This window comes from Notolepis coatsorum (assembly GCF_963971535.1).
Source record: "Notolepis coatsorum genome assembly, chromosome: 1".
Lineage (NCBI taxonomy): Eukaryota > Metazoa > Chordata > Actinopteri > Aulopiformes > Paralepididae > Notolepis > Notolepis coatsorum.
In genome coordinates, this window is record NC_140165.1 from 89723877 (window position 1) to 89742653 (window position 18777).

The 18777-nt window shown below is 43.5% G+C and overlaps 1 protein-coding gene across 1 annotated transcript in view; it reads left to right on the plus strand.

Annotated features, from left to right (window-relative positions):
* LOC311241725 (uncharacterized protein) overlaps positions 1-14015 on the plus strand; it is a gene marked incomplete at its 3' end in the record, with an annotated part of 81198 nt that extends 67183 nt beyond the window's left edge. The window contains exons 6-7 of the mRNA XM_084330609.1: positions 3990-4574; positions 13942-14015. Coding sequence (XP_084186735.1) covers positions 3990-4574; positions 13942-14015 — 659 coding nt within the window. The remainder of the gene's footprint in view (positions 1-3989; positions 4575-13941) is intronic.
* Positions 14016-18777: the final 4762 nt, after the last annotated feature.

Genomic DNA, 18777 nt, shown 5'->3' on the forward strand with positions numbered 1-18777 from the left:
AACTGCAAAATTAAGCAGGCTAAGACAAGCGTTGATTTTGAAAAAAGTAACCCAAGTCGGTCTGCATTTATCAAAAACGACATGATCGATATGGTTGACTGCAAAGGATTTGGGCAAATGATACAACTGCTTGAGCCAGCGTACAATATCCCATCCTGAGGCACAACCACCTTGTGCATCACCTCGTGGCGAGTGAGACTGAGAGGTCTGTCCGTCATGTGGCGGGCAACCAAATAGTCATGTAAAATTATTAAAATGGCTGTGTTTTGGTCTTACGACAGTCGCCTTTTTTTGCAGCGCCGTCTCTCACGGCGCGGCATCTCGTTGGCTTGTTTACCCACGTCACATCCGCTACTCTTCTTCTGCTCTTAGTGCTCTGTAGGGAGCTAACGTTACGCCCACCTAGCTATCCGCCGGTTAGCCAACGTTAGCGTATATTAACGTTAAATGTGATACAAATAAGTATGTGGAACCATATTGAAGGAGTAAGCCGGCCGGTAAAAAGAGAACTCACCGCGGCTTTCTCACACGAAAAGGGGGAAGAAGTGGCAGCGAGAGCGGGACCACCGAATAAAATAAAGTTTAGAGAGGAGTGGACATTTGGAGATGCCGTTAGCGGTGTCTCAAGAGACTGGCTCCAGTATGATGCTGGGGCTGGAGTGATGACTTGTTCGGTGTGCCGCAAGTATGTAAAAAACAGAAACAACACTTTTGTCATTGGGAGTAAATCGTGACCATGAACAGAGCCAGTGTCACATTGGCTGCATGTCTGCGTCCCAGATTACATCGGAGCCTCTCTTTTCAAGACCCTCTGTGGCTAGGCTAACAGCCATGTCAGATCAGACCAGCACAAAAATGAAGATGCTGTTTCAGACTGTACATGCCATTGGAAAGAAGGCAAGACCCTTTATGGACTTCGAGTGGATGTGCGAGTAAGTGAACATGTTTATTCTCTTAAATTAGTATCACTATGACTACTATATGAAACCTGTTATTGAAGCATAATGGAGATTTTCTTATATGTGACACAAAAATGCGTTTTTTTGGCCGGTAAGAAATATGCTTGGCGGGTCGATTTTTCCCATCTACCCGCCACTGGCCGGTGAGTCAAAAAGTTAATTTCATGCCCTGCTCACGCAGCTAGCTAACGTTACCGCTGCTCGCAAGGTTGCATTGACGACAGACAGCTGGACTGCCATGACGACCGAACGCTATGTTACTGTCACTTGCCACTACACCACAGAGGACAATTAAACCAATACAATTATAATATTAATTTAAATATTTTGAAACAGCTGCAGACTGACAGAATTATTAGTGTTCAAATATCTAAACTGACCAATGGATACCAGTGTATTGAGTTTCAGGGTGAATTGTAAGATGTTCCATGTGTTGGAGGCAGAGAAGATAAAGAGTTAACTTAGGTACCTGAAGTACAAGCCAGTCACTGGAACGAGTAAAATCCACAGGACCATTTCATCAGTGTGGAGATATCAGATGGAAGATCACCAATAATGGCCTTTTATACGAACGGATGCCAGTGAAAATGACTTCTCTCCACCAGGGAGGACCAACTTGCCATTGACCAGGGCCTTCTAACAAATGCTAACATGTTCTGTTTACGATATACTGATAACACTGACCACACAAAAGCTTAAACGCAACAGTTTCTAAATGAATGTCTATCTTTTGTTTGTAAACATCGGAGTACAAAATAATTGTATTTTGAGTTATGATGAACTAACCACAAAGCTTATTTTCCATCTAAAAGTAAAGTGCTTACATTTTGTGGATTTAACAAAACTTTGATTGTACCTTTTTAGTTGTCCCTGTTCATGCTTGACCCGCAAGTTCAAGTTTCTTTATTAGTTGCGGGCGGCTGAGTGGCACAGTGGGCAAGGCGCTCGCCACTAACGCAGGATATGCTGGTATCGAGCCCAGCTCTCTGCGTTGCTACCGGCTTGGCCGGCCGTCATACTAACACAATTGGCAGTGTTAGAGGGTGGGAAAGCCGGTGGGTGGGGATCGGAATTGTGGACAGTGACTCCTACAGGTCGGTTGGGTGACGCCGGTGCGGCGGAAGCAGGAAGTAGCGGGGGCAGCGTGAGCCTCCCACGCCACGAGCTGCTGCGGTGAAAAGATGTGACAGGCTGCCTCCTCGTGTACCGGAGGGGACGCGTGATGCAAGGCTTCTATCCTCACTACAGCCGACCAGTGGGAGGCATAGTATAGCAACGTTCAAGACAGGGGAGGGAAGAATTGGAAATACGAAATTGGGATGGGAGAAAAATTGAAAAATGGGGAGAAAAAGTGGATACAAAAAAAATTTCTTTATTAGTTGTCATACAGAAATACAGAATACTTTTGCATGAAATGCTTCTTTCTGTTTTGCTCCTGAGAGTGTGCTAGATAAAATAAAAAGATAGTGTAAAATAAGTATAATATAAGTATAAAATAGAAAGTCAAGTACGTAAACAAGTGTAAACAAAACAAAAAATAAAAGTAACTGAGGTACAGCAATATACAGTACAGTGTAGAAATGGTGAGGTATAGCTTAGCTTGTGGTGCCACCTTGTGGTGGTGAGGTGCAATGAGGTATGAGATGATGTGCAAATCTCCTTACCAATAAATATAAAGTGTGTTAACTGTCTAAAGTGGGTGCTACAGTGAGTTGATTATTTAAAGTGAGTGTGTGCGTGTGGATGTGTGCTTGATTGAAAATGTTATTAACAGATTGGAGAATGAGTACAGTACAGTACAGCTCAATACACACAATTGTTAAGGCGATGCAGACCAGAGAAAGACTTTCGTCTTGTTTACATCAGGGTCCCCCATTTTCAATTCATCATAACATATATGACATACATGACATACAGATAGACAGTACTGCTACATCTAGACATTTATGACATACCAGATCTACAAATACAGTACTGTGATACAAAAAGGGTCTAAAAAAGAGAGTATACATTTGAGGGGGAAGAAACTGGGGGTGGGGGGGGGGGTAACTGTACATTACATTGAAATGCTTGGTTTTATGAGCCTAGATCCTGAGATTGTGCTTCATACAGTAACAAAAAGTTAAAAGAATAAAGACAAAACACTATATTATACAATATACAAAGTACAAACTAAAGTACAAAATGCAAACAATGAATGAAGTACAGAATGCAGCTTTTTTCTTTTTTTTATACAAAAATGCTAAAATGATTGACTGGGTATTCTTATTTTTGTCTACCTAAATGTTTATTGTGAGCGATCTGTGGTGCTGAATTTCCTTCGCGATTAATAAAATATTTCTAGTCTATTCTATTCGTTGCATCGTCGGGACGTCGAACCAGGGAGACTTGGCTCCTAACTTGTTCGCTCCCAGCCACTGGGGTCACATTGGCGTTTTGATTGATTGATTGAAAACTTTATTAACAGATTGCAGAATGGGTACAGTACAGTACAGCTCAATACATACAATTGTTAAGGGGATGCAGACCAGAGAAAGACTTTCGTCTTGTTTACATCAGGGTCCCCCATTTTCAATTCATCATAACATATATGACACACACGACATACAGATAGACAGTACTGCTACATCTATACATTTATGACATACCAGATTTGCAAATACAGTACTGTTTGTGATACAAAAAGAGTCCAGAAAAGAGAGTATATACATTTGATGTAGAAACTGTACATTGGAGGAGGTTGGGGGGGTGGGGTGGGGTGGGGTTGGGTGGGTGGTGGGGGGGGGGGGGGGGACTGTACATTGGAGGTGGTTGGGTGGGTGGGGTGCTGTGGGTGTATTTGATGGTTTGTTACATAGTGTTATTGTTCATTGAGCATCCTGATTGCCTGGAGATAGAAGCTCCTTCTGAGTCTCTCTGTGCTTGCCATGAGACTCTGGTATTGCTTGCCTGACCGCAGCTGACGCGCTCTATGTTCTCTTAGTTATTTGAGTTAAATTTCTTTTTTCTTCCCTCTTTTCTCCAACACAGATATCTTCCCTGGCCTTCCCTCCACTAACAAACAGAAGAACATTGACAAACCAAGGCAATGGTTTGACCAATATGGGACAAACATTACTACAAAGAGAAATCTCATACCTTACTCCTGTGTACCGTACTGCTGTGACCAGTGTGAGAAGAGCTTTAGGAAACTGTCTACTCTGAAAACGCACCAGAGAATTCACACAGGAGAGAAGCCCTACTGCTGTGACCAGTGTGGGAAGAGCTTTAGTAATCAGAGTAATCTGCAATCACACCAGATAATTCACACAGGAGAGAAGCCCTACTCCTGTGACCAGTGTGGGAAGAGCTTTAGTAATCTGAATAATCTGCAATCACACCAGAGAATTCACACAGGAAAAAAACCCTACTCCTGTGACCAGTGTGAGAAGAGTTTTAGTCGACTGGATAGTCTGAAATTACACCAGAGAATTCACACAGGAGAGAAGCCCTACTCCTGTGACCAGTGTGGGAAGAGCTTTAGTCAATTGACTAATCTGCAATCACACCAGAGAATTCACACAGGAGAAAAACCCTACTCCTGTGACCAGTGTGAGAAGAGTTTTAGGCGACTGGGTATTCTGAAAATACACCAGAGAATTCACACAGGAGAAAAACCCTACTCCTGTGACCAGTGTGAGAAGAGTTTTAGGCGACTGGGTATTCTGAAAATACACCAGATAAGAATTCACACAGGAGAAAAACCCTACTCCTGTGACCAGTGTGAGAAGAGTTTTAGCCAACGGTCTACTCTGAAAACGCACCAGAGAATTCACACAAGAGAGAAGCCCTACTACTGTGAGCAGTGTGGGAAGAGCTTTAGTCATCTGGGTAATCTGCAATCACACCAGAGAATTCACACAGGAGAAAAACCCTACTCCTGTGACCAGTGTGAGAAGAGTTTTAGGCAACGGTCTACTCTGAAAACGCACCAGAGAATTCACACAGGAGAGAAGCGAGAGAAGCCCTACTGCTGTGACCAGTGTGGGAAGAGCTTTAGTAATCTGAATAATCTGCAATCACACCAGAGAATTCACACAGGAGAAAAACCCTACTCCTGTGACCAGTGTGAGAAGAGTTTTAGTCGACTGGATAGACTGAAATTACACCAGAGAATTCACACAGGAGAGAAGCCCTACTCCTGTGACCAGTGTGAGAAGAGTTTTAGCCAACGGTATACTCTGAAAACGCACCAGAGAATTCACACAAGGGAGAAGCCCTACTGCTGTGACCAGTGTGGGAAGAGCTTTAGTCATCTGGTTAATCTGCAATCACACCAGAGAATTCACACAGGAGAAAAACCCTACTCCTGTGACCAGTGTGAGAAGAGTTTTAGGCAACTGTCTACTCTGAAAACGCACCAAAGAATTCACACAGGAGAGAAGCGAGAGAAGCCCTACTGCTGTGACCAGTGTGGGAAGAGCTTTAGTAATCTGAATAATCTGCAATCACACCAGAGAATTCACACAGGAGAAAAACCCTACTCCTGTGACCAGTGTGAGAAGAGTTTTAGTCAACTGGATAGACTGAAATTACACCAGAGAATTCACACAGGAGAGAAGCCCTACTGCTGTGACCAATGTGGGAAGAGCTTTAGTCGACTGTCTCGTCTGAAATTACACCAGAGATTTCACACAGGAGCGAAGCCCTACTGCTGTGACTAATGTGGGAAGAGCTTCAGTCACCAAGAATCTTTAAAGGGGACATGCAGTGCTATTCCTAGCACTATTTGGGCAACTTTACACAATTCCTGTGGGTCTATTGAAGACATCTGTAAGGCCTGGTTCCGCCCATAAGCACTTTGAGTGACAGTCAGTCCACACAGTCTGCGACTGGTAGACAGAGAGAGATAGAGAGAGAGAGAGGGGGGTGGGAGAGAGAGAGTTGGAGAGAGAGAGAGAGAGTTAGAGAGAGAGAGAGAAAAAAAAAAGACAGGCCGTTATTGATAAGGCCCCCTCTCTCCCTCCCTCTCTCTTCCTTTCTTCCTTTCTTTTTTTCACTCTCTCCCTCTCCCGTTCGGGGGTGTGTGCCACGCGGCAGGTCCAACCACCCCCCCCCTCCCAAGTGCTCCCGAATGGGGGGGGGGGGGGCACCTGCGCGTGGAGTGTTTGCACAGTGGTGTCTCTTTCTCCGTCTCTCTCTCAGTCTCTCCCTCTCTCTGTCTCTCCCTCCCTCTCTCTCTCCCTCTATCTCTCTCTCTCCCTCCAGAGTGCATGCAGAGGTGGGTTTCACTCTGCCGCAGTATGAGGAAGTGGTTTCCACTCGCTGTGTAGTCAGTCTAGGTAGATTGTGGGCGGGCATTAGCTACAACCACAGAGCCAATCACATCACTGTCCGCTACCCAGAGCCCGAGTGACGTCATGACATGGCTCAAATCAGGATGGCCTAATTTACTGGAGCAGGAAATGGTCTGAGCTGAATCAGAGCAATCTGCCAATATGGTATTTAGACACAAAAACACATTGATACTAACTCCTATTACTATAATACAATGCTAGAGACTGAAAAATGACATTTATAATGCATGTCACCTATAAATGGCCTTTTTGAGTGTTTAGCATTGTTTCCTAGCTATGTGAACTTATATTAATATGATCTATGTCTCAAAATTCTCATATTGGCGCATTCTTCCAATTCTCCTCTCACAATATTCACCCTCACTGAACTGAGTCATTTGAAAATGTGCCCTATATGTGATGTCATAAAGACACCGCTGCATGTTAATGTTCAGGCGGGGCCGACGCTGCGCAGTGGTTTAGGAGCCCAGGCTCAAAACAGCTCGAGATCTTGAGGTAGAAAAATGCTGTTTTTGAGGACTTGATTAGAAATACAAAACAATGAATAAAAAAATATATATATATTACAGAGGTGTTCCATAGACTCACAGGAATTGTGTAAAAGTGCCCAAATAGTGAAAGAAATAGTAAAATAGTTCCCCTTTAAAGAAACACCAACATGTTCATACAGGAGCGAAATCCTACCTCTGTGACCAATGTGGGAAGAGCTTTAGGCAACTGTCTACTCTGAAATTACACCAAAGAATTCACACAGGAGAAAAGCTCTACTCCTGTGACCAGTGTTAGAAGAGCTTTATGCAACTGTCTAGTCTGCAATCACACAGGATGGAAGCCCTACTCCTGTGACCAGTGTGAGAAGAGCTTTTCATAATTAGTCTAGTCTTAAATCACACCAGACGATTCACACAGGAGTGAAGCCACATCATAGTGGTCTGTGATAAGATATTCAGTACATTTGAGAAAATTCACGTGAGAGAGAAGATTCAGTGAAATGTCAAACCTGTCAATTCACCTACATTCTTAGAGGAGAGAACCCCTACTGCTGTAGCCAGTGTTAGAAGAGTTCCACTTATAATGAATGTGTGGCCCAGTGTTGAAAACACTTCAGTATGTCATTACAGCTATCAGACCATCAAGAATAATAGTGGTAGTAATATTTGACCGTTCTTTTTAAATGAAAAACTACTACCATGAGCGTTTGACCTGCACAGAAGCATCTGTGAGAGAGAAGCAGTACTACACAGTTTTCATTGACAACAACAGTTGTGTTTATGTCGCTCTGAGGAGTGAGACAGACGGTGTGGATGTTCCTGGGACAATGTGTCATTGGTATAAGAGTGAACACACATTGTTCTAGTGTTTTAAATACTGGGATCATAGGAACTTTCTGACCGCAGTATGGGGTGACCAGCCATAAGCCAAGCTAGTTAGCTGGAGGGGAAAACTGCTTCTGGTATGGACTTTTATATTTGTATGTGGACACTAGTGATTTAGTTAAAGGGGACATGCATTGCTATTCCTTGCACTATTTGGGCAACTTTACACAACTCAAGTTTTTCAAAAAAATGCATTTTATATTTTTGATCAAGTACTCAAAAGCATAATTTTTCAGCCTCAGGATTTCAGGCTATTCTTGGATGGGCTCCGCCCATAAGCGATTTGAGTGAGGGTCACCCATAGTCTGCGACTGGCAGACAGAGAGAGAGATAGAGAGGGAGGGAGAGAGTGGCATGGAGCATAAAGTTCTCTCTCCACTGCTTCCCCCGCGCGGTCCAGGTTGTGTGTGTAAATGCGTGTGTGTTTGTGTTTCACACACTCCTGCACCGCGGCCCTTTTTTCTCTCTCACTACCAGGGAGAAGCCCCGCTCGTCAAATGCGTGTGTTTGTGTTTCACACACTCCTGCGCCGCGGTCCCTCTCTACCAGGGAGAAGCCCTGTGCGTCAAATGCGTTTGTGTTTCACACACTCCTGCGCCGCGGTCCCTCTCTCTCTCTCTACCAGGGAGAAGCCCTGCGTGTCAGGTTGTGTGTAAAATGTGTGTGTTTGTGTTTCCCCGACAGAAGCTCCTCTATCTCTCCCTCTCTCTCGCTCGCTCGTTCTCTCGCTCGTTCTCTCTCTGCCTCGCTCTGTTTGAGGAAGTGAAGATAGGATGGAAAACATTTAAATGAAGATATTTCCACTCGCTCTGCTGTCGCTGTCAACCACAGAGCCAATCAGATCACAATCAGCTCCACCAGCTCCTTGTTACGTCACCATGCGAGTCAAATCAGAATTACCTAATTCAATGGAGGAGGAAATGGTCTCAACTGAATTAGAGGAATCCGCCAATATGGTAATTAGAGACACAGATCCATTGATACTAACCCCTATTACTATAAAACAATGCTAAACACTGAAAAAAGCCATTTATAATGCATGTCCCCTTTAGTTAACTAATGTCACACATATTGTCAATATTCCTAGTAGGACATGTTTTTTACTTTCACAAGAAGAAGTGTTTATTTTACAATATAGTATGCATGTCTAAACCACCGAATAGTTTAGGAAAACTGTTATTGTCATGTGAAGTCCTGTTTATAATTATTATTACTGTGTTGTGTCTTGTCTTGTTTTTGAAAAAAAAGAAAATTAATAAAGTTTGATCGGGGGGAAAAAAGAAAACATAACGTTTACTGAAATTAATAAGGAATGCAAATATGTTCGCTAGCTTAGCAACGTATTTTCATTCATACTGTAGCTGAGTACTTAGGCGGAAGTGACCATTTTTCAAAGTAAAAGAAAACTGCTTTTTGCGCGACGGAGAAATGCAATTTCACAGAGAGAATATGTCTGGTGGCCATATTATATACTGTATTATAGCTTACTTCAGTGGTTCCCAAACTGTGGTGCATTTACTCAATCTACTATCAAACAATGATATGTTACAATGTTGTCTGTCTCTTATTACATTGTAGCCATCAGTAGAATGGTGTATTTTCAAAGCATGTTTCAATGAACAGATAGAGGGTGCAATATAACTATGACGAGGAGGCAACTACATCCGTGTCTGGAAAATAAGCGAGGGAAAAAAACAAGAGCAACAGCAACTTGCAAAATTAAGCAGGCTAAGAGAAGCGTTGATTTTGAAAAAAGTAACCCAAGTCAGTCTGCATTTATCAAAAACGACATGATCGATATGGTTGACTGCAAAGGATTTTGGCAAATGATTCAACTGCTTGAGCCAGCGTACCATATCCCATCCTGAGGCACAACCACCTCGCGCATCAAGGAGAGCTACACCGATTAGGGATGTCCAATATTATCGGCCGATATTGGCATTAAAATGTGATATCGGAAAATATCTATCGGTTTAATTTTTTTAATTTTTTTTATATAACCTTTATTTACCCAGGCAAGCAAGTAAGAAAAAATTCTGATTTTATTTATTGTCAAAAGTATGCATAATGTTGTGTTCATTCCACAACAAGAGATATGTAATGTTAATTACCTGAAATTATTCCGTTTTGGGGGGGGGGGGGGGGGGGGGGGGGGGGACCCAGCATATATCGGTATCGGTTGATTGATCGGTATTGGAAATTAAGAGTTGGACAATATCGGTATCGGTAAAAAAGCCAATATCGAGCATCCCTAACACCGATGCAAAGTTTGGAGTTGCTCGTGCAGCTAGCTAACGTTACCGCCACTCGCAAGGTTGCATTGACGAAAGACAGCTGGACTGCCATGACGACCGACCGCTATGATACTGTCACTTGCCACTACATCACAGAGGACAGCTGCAGACTGACAGAATTATTAGTGTTCAAATATCTAAACTGACCAATGGATACCAGTGTATTGCGTTTCAGAATGAATTGTAAGATGTTCCATGTGTTGAGGGCAGAGAAGATAAAGAGTTAACTTTAGGTACCTGAAGTACAAGCCAGTCACTGGAACGAGTAAAATCCACAGGACCATTTCATCAGTGTGGAGATATCAGATGGAAGATCACCAATAATGGCCTTTTATACGAACAGATGCCAGTGAAAATTACTTCACTCCACCAGGGAGTTCAAGTTTCTTTATTAGTTGTCATACAAAAATACAGAGTACTTTTATATGAAATGCTTGTTCCTGTTCTGCTCCTGAGAGTGTGCTAGATAAAAATAAAATAGATAAGTACAAATAGAAGTCAAAAGTATGTAACAAGTGTAAACAAAAGTGTTCAATATTATAGAGTATACAGAGTAGAAAGAAAAATGTGTAACTGAGTTACAATACAATATAGAGTACAATGCAGAATGGGATGAGGTACAACTTAGGGTAAGGTGCAATGAGGTATGAGTTGTAGTGCAACTCTTTTGACCAATAAATATAAAGTGTGTAAAGTGTCTAAAGTTGGTGCTACAGTGAGTTGTTTATTTAAAGTTAGTGTGTGTGCTGTGAGTGTATTTGATGGTTTGTTACATAGTGTTATTGTCGTTGAGCATCCTGATGGCCTGGGGATAGAAGCTCCTTCTGAGTCTCTCTGTGCTGGCCATTAGACTCCGGTATCGCTTGCCTGACCGCAGCAGTTCAAAGAGGCAGTTGTTTGGGTGGCTAGAGTCTTTAATTATTCTCTTAGCCTTACCCATGCAACACTTGTTGTAAATGTCTTGGAGAGTGGGAAGCCCACCTCCAATTGTGCGTTCGGCTGAATGGGCCACTCTCTATAGTCTGCTACGGTCTTAGCGATGCTATTCCCAAACCAGGAGGTGATATTGCCAGTCAGGATGCTCTCTATTGTGCATGAGTAGAAGTTCTTAAGGATCTTCTGACTTACTTTGAACTTCCTTAGGCGCCTAAGGAAGTAGAGGCATTGCCTTGCCTTCTTGATTACACTGTCAATGTGTGTGGTCCATGTCAAGTCCTCAGATATGTGGACTCCGAGGTACTTAAAACTGCTCACTCTCTCAACTGGTGCCTCGTTGGTGCTGAGGGGGCTGTAGTCCCTGACCCCCAACCTCCTAAAGTCCACAATCATCTCTTTTGTTTTGCTGACGTTCAGGGAGAGGCAGTTCTCCTGACACCACCGCGCCAGATTCTCTATCTCTTCCAGGTAGGCCCTCTCATCGTTTGCAGAGATCAGGCCCACCACTACTGTGTCGTCAGCTAATTTGATGATTGTGTTGTTGTTCCGCTGTGCCACACAGTCGTGTGTGTAAAGCGGGTAGAGGAGGGGACTCAGAACACAGCCCTGGGGGGCCCCTATGTTGAGGGAGGATCAACTTGCCATTGACCAGGGCCTTCTAACAAATGCTAACATGTTCTGTTTACGATATACTGATAACACTGACCACACAAAAGCTTAAATGCAACAGTTTCAAAATGAATGTGTATCTTTTGTTTGTAAACATCAGAGTACAAAATAATTGTATTTTGAGTTATGATGAACTAACCACAAAGCTTATTTTCCATCTAAAAGTAAAGTGCTTACATTTTGTGGATTTAACAAAACTTTGATTGTACCTTTTTAGTCATCCCTGTTCATGCTTGACCCTCTATGTTCTCTTATTTATTTGAGTTAAATCTCTTTTTTCTTCCCTCTTTTCTCCAACACAGATATCTTCCCTGGCCTTCCCTCTACTAACAAACAGAAGAACATTGACAAACCAAGGCAATGGTTTGACCAATATGGGACAATCGTTACTACAAAGAGAAATCTCATACCTTACTCCTGTGACAAGTGTGGGAAGAGCTTTAGTCAACTGAAGAGTCTGAAATTACACCAGAGAATTCACACAGGAGAGACGCCCTACTCCTGTGACCAGTGTGGGAAGAGCTTTAGTCTACTGTCTCGTCTGAAATTGCATCAGAGAATTCACACAGGAGAGAAGCCCTACTGCTGTGACCAATGTGGGAAGAGCTTTAGTCATCTGCATAATCTGCAATCACACCAGAGAATTCACACAGGAGAGAAACCCTACTCCTGTGACCAATGTGGGAAGCGCTTTAGTCATCTGGGTAATCTGCAATCACACCAGATAATTCATACAGGAGAAAAACCCTACTCCTGTGACCAGTGAGCTTTAGTCATCTGAGTAAACTGAAATTACACAAGAGATTTCACACAGGAGAGAAGCCCTACTCCTGTGACAAATGTGGGAATAGCTTTAGTCACCAAGAATCTTTAAAGAAACACCAATTTGGCTGACACTGAGTTGAATGGGATCGCCATCTCACTGTTTTATCCATCACTATCCGAGACTAAATCAATGCACCAAAACAACAGATTTAAACAATCCCAGATAATTATTGTCATTCAGCTTGTCTTGTCCATTTGCCAGTAATTGCCATTTCTCACATAAACAGCTTTACACATGAAGCAGTGAAATATGATATACAATGTACTTACTGAAAGTATTGCTTTTTTTATGTTAGCATGTCAATTTGTGGCATAGCATGAACTTGACAGTTCTCTCATTCAAATTGTTATACCATGTGTGCCATTTCAGTATGCAACTCTTCAGTTGATTTTACAGGAAAAGGAAAAATTCTTTTGTGCATTTCTTGTAACAATAATTTCAGTGATTTTTTTTGTTATGTGAAAATAAAAGCTATAATTCAACTATTTAAACCTAGTCTTTCCTGGTGGAAATGTTTTTTTAACTCCATAAGCCAATCCTTATTTCCTGGTGACATTGGACCTACATACAGACGCATGGGGAGGGCCAGACATTTCTAATTAAAAGCTCAGTGGTGGCAAGCCTACAATTGGCCCTTCCCACATTCCTGTACATAGGTCCAACATCACCAGAAAACGAGGATAAGCCATTATCAGCAGCCACAGAAGTTAATATTGTGTGAAAACTAGACTATTCAAGTCCAAACTAGACTTACTACACAACAATAAAAAGATGATAATAATTTAACGGCAAGGTAATCGACCATGGACCCTTATGAACACTGGGGCGACAGGTAGGTAGAGCAGTCGTCTGGTTATCCGGAGGTTCCCGGTTTGATTCCCGCTCCTCCCAGCAGCGTGTCCTTGAGCAAGACACTTAACCCCAAACTGCTCCCTGTGAGCAGGTTGGCACCTTGCATGGTCTGTGTGTGAATGTGTGAGTGAATGGGTCAAATGTGAGGAACAAATTGTAAAGCGCTTTGGGTAAAAGCTGTTATGCAGCCATTTACCATTTGCAGACTGAGCTGGATGGGTGAGCCAAGAAATTGTCTGCATGAACGCGGCATTAGGCTTAATCCCAATGTCTGTCAGGGCGCTCATGGACGTCACTGACGATCCTTGAGCTAAAGTCTAGAGGCATTACTGTCCATCTTTCTAGGTCTCTCTTGATTTTCTGATTAATCTGTGTATGTTGTAATCACGGCGAGAGCCTTCCTCACCCCTCCTCCTTCCTCACCATCACGGCGGAAGCCTCCCTCACCCCTTATCCTCTCACACCCTTATATGGGCAGCATCCGTTCCCCGGTTTCCCACGCTGCCAGCCCATCAATCAATACGGCTGTGACGGATTCCCTCATCAGCGTGAGGATACTTCAGCCAACAGATCCTGTTCTACCCTCGTCGGAGTGTTAACCTTACTTCCTAGGTACGACGACTAGCTCTAGCCTTGCTACTCAAAACTTTGTTGAATTGCCTTGTCGCTAATCCTGTTCTCTCTGTGCCCCAGGACCACCGCCCCGGTACTCCGCTCACCTGGACGCCCCGTGCGGCACATGGAACGCACCATTCATCATCCCGTGAACATTCTTGTACCTGTCGCACATTTCCTATTTGTGAAACTGTCTGCTTGGGGAATCATAATTAAAACCCACCTAAACCGCTCCATTCTCTCTCCTCCTGTGTTCTGCAATTGGGCTCCGCCAAACCCCTATCCTAACAGTGTATAGTTTGCATCGTATAACCCCTCCACCCCTCTTGTAATGTTCACCCCTAGGTACTTGATCCTGTCCATGTCCCATTTAATTTTGTATTTTTCTTTTATCTCTATCATTGGAGTGTAGTTCAGTGCTAAAGTCTGTGTCTTCGTCACGTTGAGTCTATACCCTGAGTAATGTCCATATTCTGTCAGTAAATCCATCAGTATCGGGAAGCTTGTGTCTGGTTGTCTCATATATACTATCACGTCGTCTGCGAACAGTCCCAATTTATGTTCTATTCCCCTTATCTCCACCCCTTTGATGTCTTTGGTCTGTCTAATTAGTTGAGCCAGTGGTTCGATGAATACATCGAAGAGCGTCGGGCGAAAGACAACAACCCTGTCTGGTAGCTCTCTCTAGTTGAATCCGGTCCGTCAGACTACCATTTACCTTAATCCTTGCCGTCGGTTCTTGATATAATGCCCTAATTGTTTTCATAGCGTTTTTGTCTAATCCAAATTTCTCCAATACTTTATATAAAAATATCCAGCTCACACTGTCGAATGCTTTTTCTGCGACTAGGCTAACTAACTAGGCACTTCCTCCTTCCTTTTGTAACTCCTCTACTATCTGCACTGTCTTCCTTATGTTATCCTGTGTCTGTCTTCCTTTAATGAATCCGGTCTGGTCTTCGTCTATAATATATGTCATAAATGTCTCAAATTACTTCAAGATGGCGGCCGTGCAGTAAGCAACTCACACCACATGTTCCCGGTGGTAATTGACTAAACTATCTGAAAACACGGTTGAATTCTGAATACCCCCAGAGAAAAACGAAGGGGAAGACAATTTCAAGGTTACCCTGTCGTGAAGATGAAATGGAGAACTCTGAATCAGAAGGAAAAGGCGATAAGGAGTCGGAGATAAGCAGACGCTCCACCAGGCACAGCCAGACCCATATCCCGGAGGCTTTGGGCCTAGGAACGATTAGCAAGAAGCTAACAGCGGTAGACGCCAGGGTACAGATGGCAAGTAGGGCTGAACTAAGCGCTAGCAAAGAGATAAACAAGGAAGAGATAACAGCGGGCGTGGAGACGGGAGAGGGAGAAGGAAAGACGGCTATGACAATGGAAAACATGCGCTCACTCTTGAGAGAAGATGCAGAAAGAAGAAGCCACCAGACAATGGAAGCCATGCGCACGCTCTTGTCAGAAGAAGCCGAAAAAAGAAACCAACAGACGATGGAAGCCATGCGCTTACTGTTGAAAGAAGAAGCGGAAAAAAGGAACCAGCAGTTAATGGGGGAATTTGCGAGGTTGGAGGAAAAGCTGGAGAAACAAAGCGAAACTTTATGGGCAAGTTGGGAAAGAAAGATAAAAGACGGGTTGGAGGAAAAGATGGAGACATGTGAGGCTACCGTGGCTAACCTAGAAGCGAGGATGAGGGAACAGGAGAGAAGGTACACGGAAAGAGAGGCCTCGTTGGACAGCAAAGCTACGGACCAAGATCATTGGGAGAGGGAGTGCCAGAGGCTCCGAACTGATAGTAAAGAGATGGGAGAGAATATGGAGAATATGATCAACTATGCTAAACGGTAGAATCTGAGAGTGATCGGCATACCAGAGGAACAGGACCCGAAAGGACAGAGAGGGACGATGACAGAATACTACTCAAAGATGTTTGGGGGGCTAGCGGGGGCAGGAGTCTTCACTAAAAGTCCCAAGCTGGAGGCGGTGTACAGAGGAGCCCCCGCAAGAAGGAAAAAGAAAGGCGAAAAAGGAAACCGGGAGGAGGCCACTCATAGTGGTATTCTCCAACAAACGGGACAAAGAAACCATACTAGACATCGCAAAGAAGAAACGAGTTTTGACACACGAAGGATTACAATTGAGGATATACCAAGACCTCGCCCCGACCCTGGTCAAGAAACGGGAGGAGTACAGGGAAGTGAGAGACTACTGCTTTCGGGGGAGAGGACAGATGGGCTTTGTACGGGGAGCCATCCTGAAGGTGACATGGGAAGGAAGGACCACTCTGTGTGAAACTCCCGACCAAGCACGACAAGCCTGTGGTATGACGGTGGGGACAGACCCAGCGCGACGGGGACAGTCACCCGCGGCAAGGAGCAGAGGAAAAGCAACAGGAAGGACCGACACAGTAGGATGACACGGGTAGATAAGAATGGTATATTAGGGAAGGGAGGGGGGTAAGGGAAATAATCTATAAAATCGGGCAATTTCAATTATTCAATATATAGGCAGTACGGGTACGGAGACATTAGGGATTGTAATTTCTAAGGGAAATCTCTAAGAGACATTCCCCCATGCTTGATATACAAGGGAAAAGGCATGGGTATATATGGCGGGCCCCCCTTCTTACCAGATAATTGATATGAATATAATATGTGGATGGGGGCTTTATGTAGGAATAAGAGGTACAAGGTCCCAACTTAAAAGAGGGAAGAGGGGGGGGGGGGGGAGGGAATTCTGAGAACAGCTGAAGCAGGGGAATGGTATATTCTGGGGGAAAGGGTAATTTCTATTTTTCAATATGTGGACTGGGCGGGTATAGTTAAGTAGTTATAGTTAGTTAAAGGTAATATGGAGAGGCCGAGGGCCAAACATAGACAGAAGGAAGAGTGGATAGTTAGGAAATGGGGATGAAGGGAAAATGTATATTTCATAAAAACACTGACATTTTTGGTACAGACAAGGGAAACTAATAGAGAGGGAAAAGTGTGTAAGCTAGAAGGCCTGGCGACCTCTACCGTTCAGTATAAGTACTGGACACACGCAGACAGAAAAAAGGGATAGCTATATAGGAATACAACGGAGAGGTCAAGGACCCAGCATAGAAGTGAGGAGGGGTGGATAGTTAGGGTCTGTGGAGGAAGGGGAAGAGTATATTACATAGAAGCGCAACAAGTTCTGGTTTAACTCTACAAAGGATACCCCCCTTCTTAACGGGTAATGGGTATAGCTTAGGGATTTTCGTAGGCCATATCCCCTTTCTTAACAGGTATTGGATATGGTTGATGCCCGGTAGGTGGCGGACTTGGTTTTGTTTTGTTTCAAGAGTTTTGTTTCAATGTTCCAATGTTTTAAAGTGATGGAGACCTAGGAGTTTGGAGGCTGAAATAGAGGACTCCTCGAGATGGTTACGGGAGGAGGAAGGGGGAGAGTAATGATACAGACTCAAGTTGAAGATAGTTTAGTCAAGTTAGACGTTAAATAACAGAAATGAGAAAAAGGGAGCATGGGGTTAGGGCATACTAGGAGGAGAGAGCGGCAGGAGAGAGAGAAAGGCAGGTAAGATGCATCCTGTTAATAGGAAGCAGAAAGGGACCTGTGGGAAGTCGGAAAAGAGGAGGGTCAGAAGTCCACGCCCAATAGGGGGGGACGTTAGCTTTGTGGGGTCTGGGGATATTTGTGTTTTTTCTCTTTTTTTATTTACTATTACAGGACACTTCGGCTGGAACACCACATCACAAAACATGGAAGAGAGAGGGGGAGGGGGGCAAGAAGAGAGTGGGCAACATAGGACATAGGGATGAGTAGGAACGAAATAAAATATATGAGCTGGAACGTGAGGGGAATGAGCCACATTATTAAGCTAAAACAGATTCTAGGGAAGATAAAAAGATCAGGAGCGAAAATAGTTTATTTACAGGAAACACACAGCACTGGGGAAGATGTCAGGAGAGTTGAGAATAGGTGGCAAGGACAGGTCTACTCGGCCCCATTCAACTCACAAGCTAGAGGAGTGATGATACTGATAGACAAGTCGATACCATTTACTTTAAGAAATAAAATTGTAGACCCGGGAGGGAGATTTATAATATTAAGCGGTACTATAGTCTCCATGTAGGTGAACATAGTAAATATATATGGACCAAACAATGATGACCCGCTGTTTTTTCAAGAACTGTTTATGAAAATGGCGACTCTCACGGGCCAGTTCATCATGGGGGGAGACTTTAACTGCGTGAGGAGACCGGAAATAGATAAGTCAGGGGGAGGGGATACCTCCCACGGAAGAACAAGGAAAGTAATGGATACGTTTATGAGAGACCTCGACTTGGTGGAGATTTTCTAGTTTCAACGAGCTTGATATCTAAATTTACAGGAAGTGAATATGACAGTAGATTACTGTCTGACCATTCTCCAATGACGTTAAGTATGAACATGCCGGAAATAGCGAAGGCACCCCCTAGATTTAGACTCCAAACCACATGGCTCAACAACCCGAATTTTTGTTTGTTTTTGTTTTAATTTTTTTATTATTTTTTAAACAAACATATAAACAAACATGACAACACACGATAAGATATACAAGCATTAATTACAGTGCATATCCAATGAAATTACCATTTAGTCAAATGTCTTATACAGGATATACCCCTAATACCTGTTATCTAAAAACCTACACACATATGCTCTAGCTCGTACCCCCCCCTCCCGGACCCCCCATTGGATAATCCAACCATTATAACTTGTTCCTAACCAGACACTACCATTATATGCTAGCTTTTATTCTCTCCACCACTTCTTTTTTTTTTTTTTTTTTTTGATCTTTTTCCCCCTCCATTTTCCTCCGATTTTCTCCCATCCCAATGTTAGTCGTATGCCAATTCCCAGTCCCTTCCT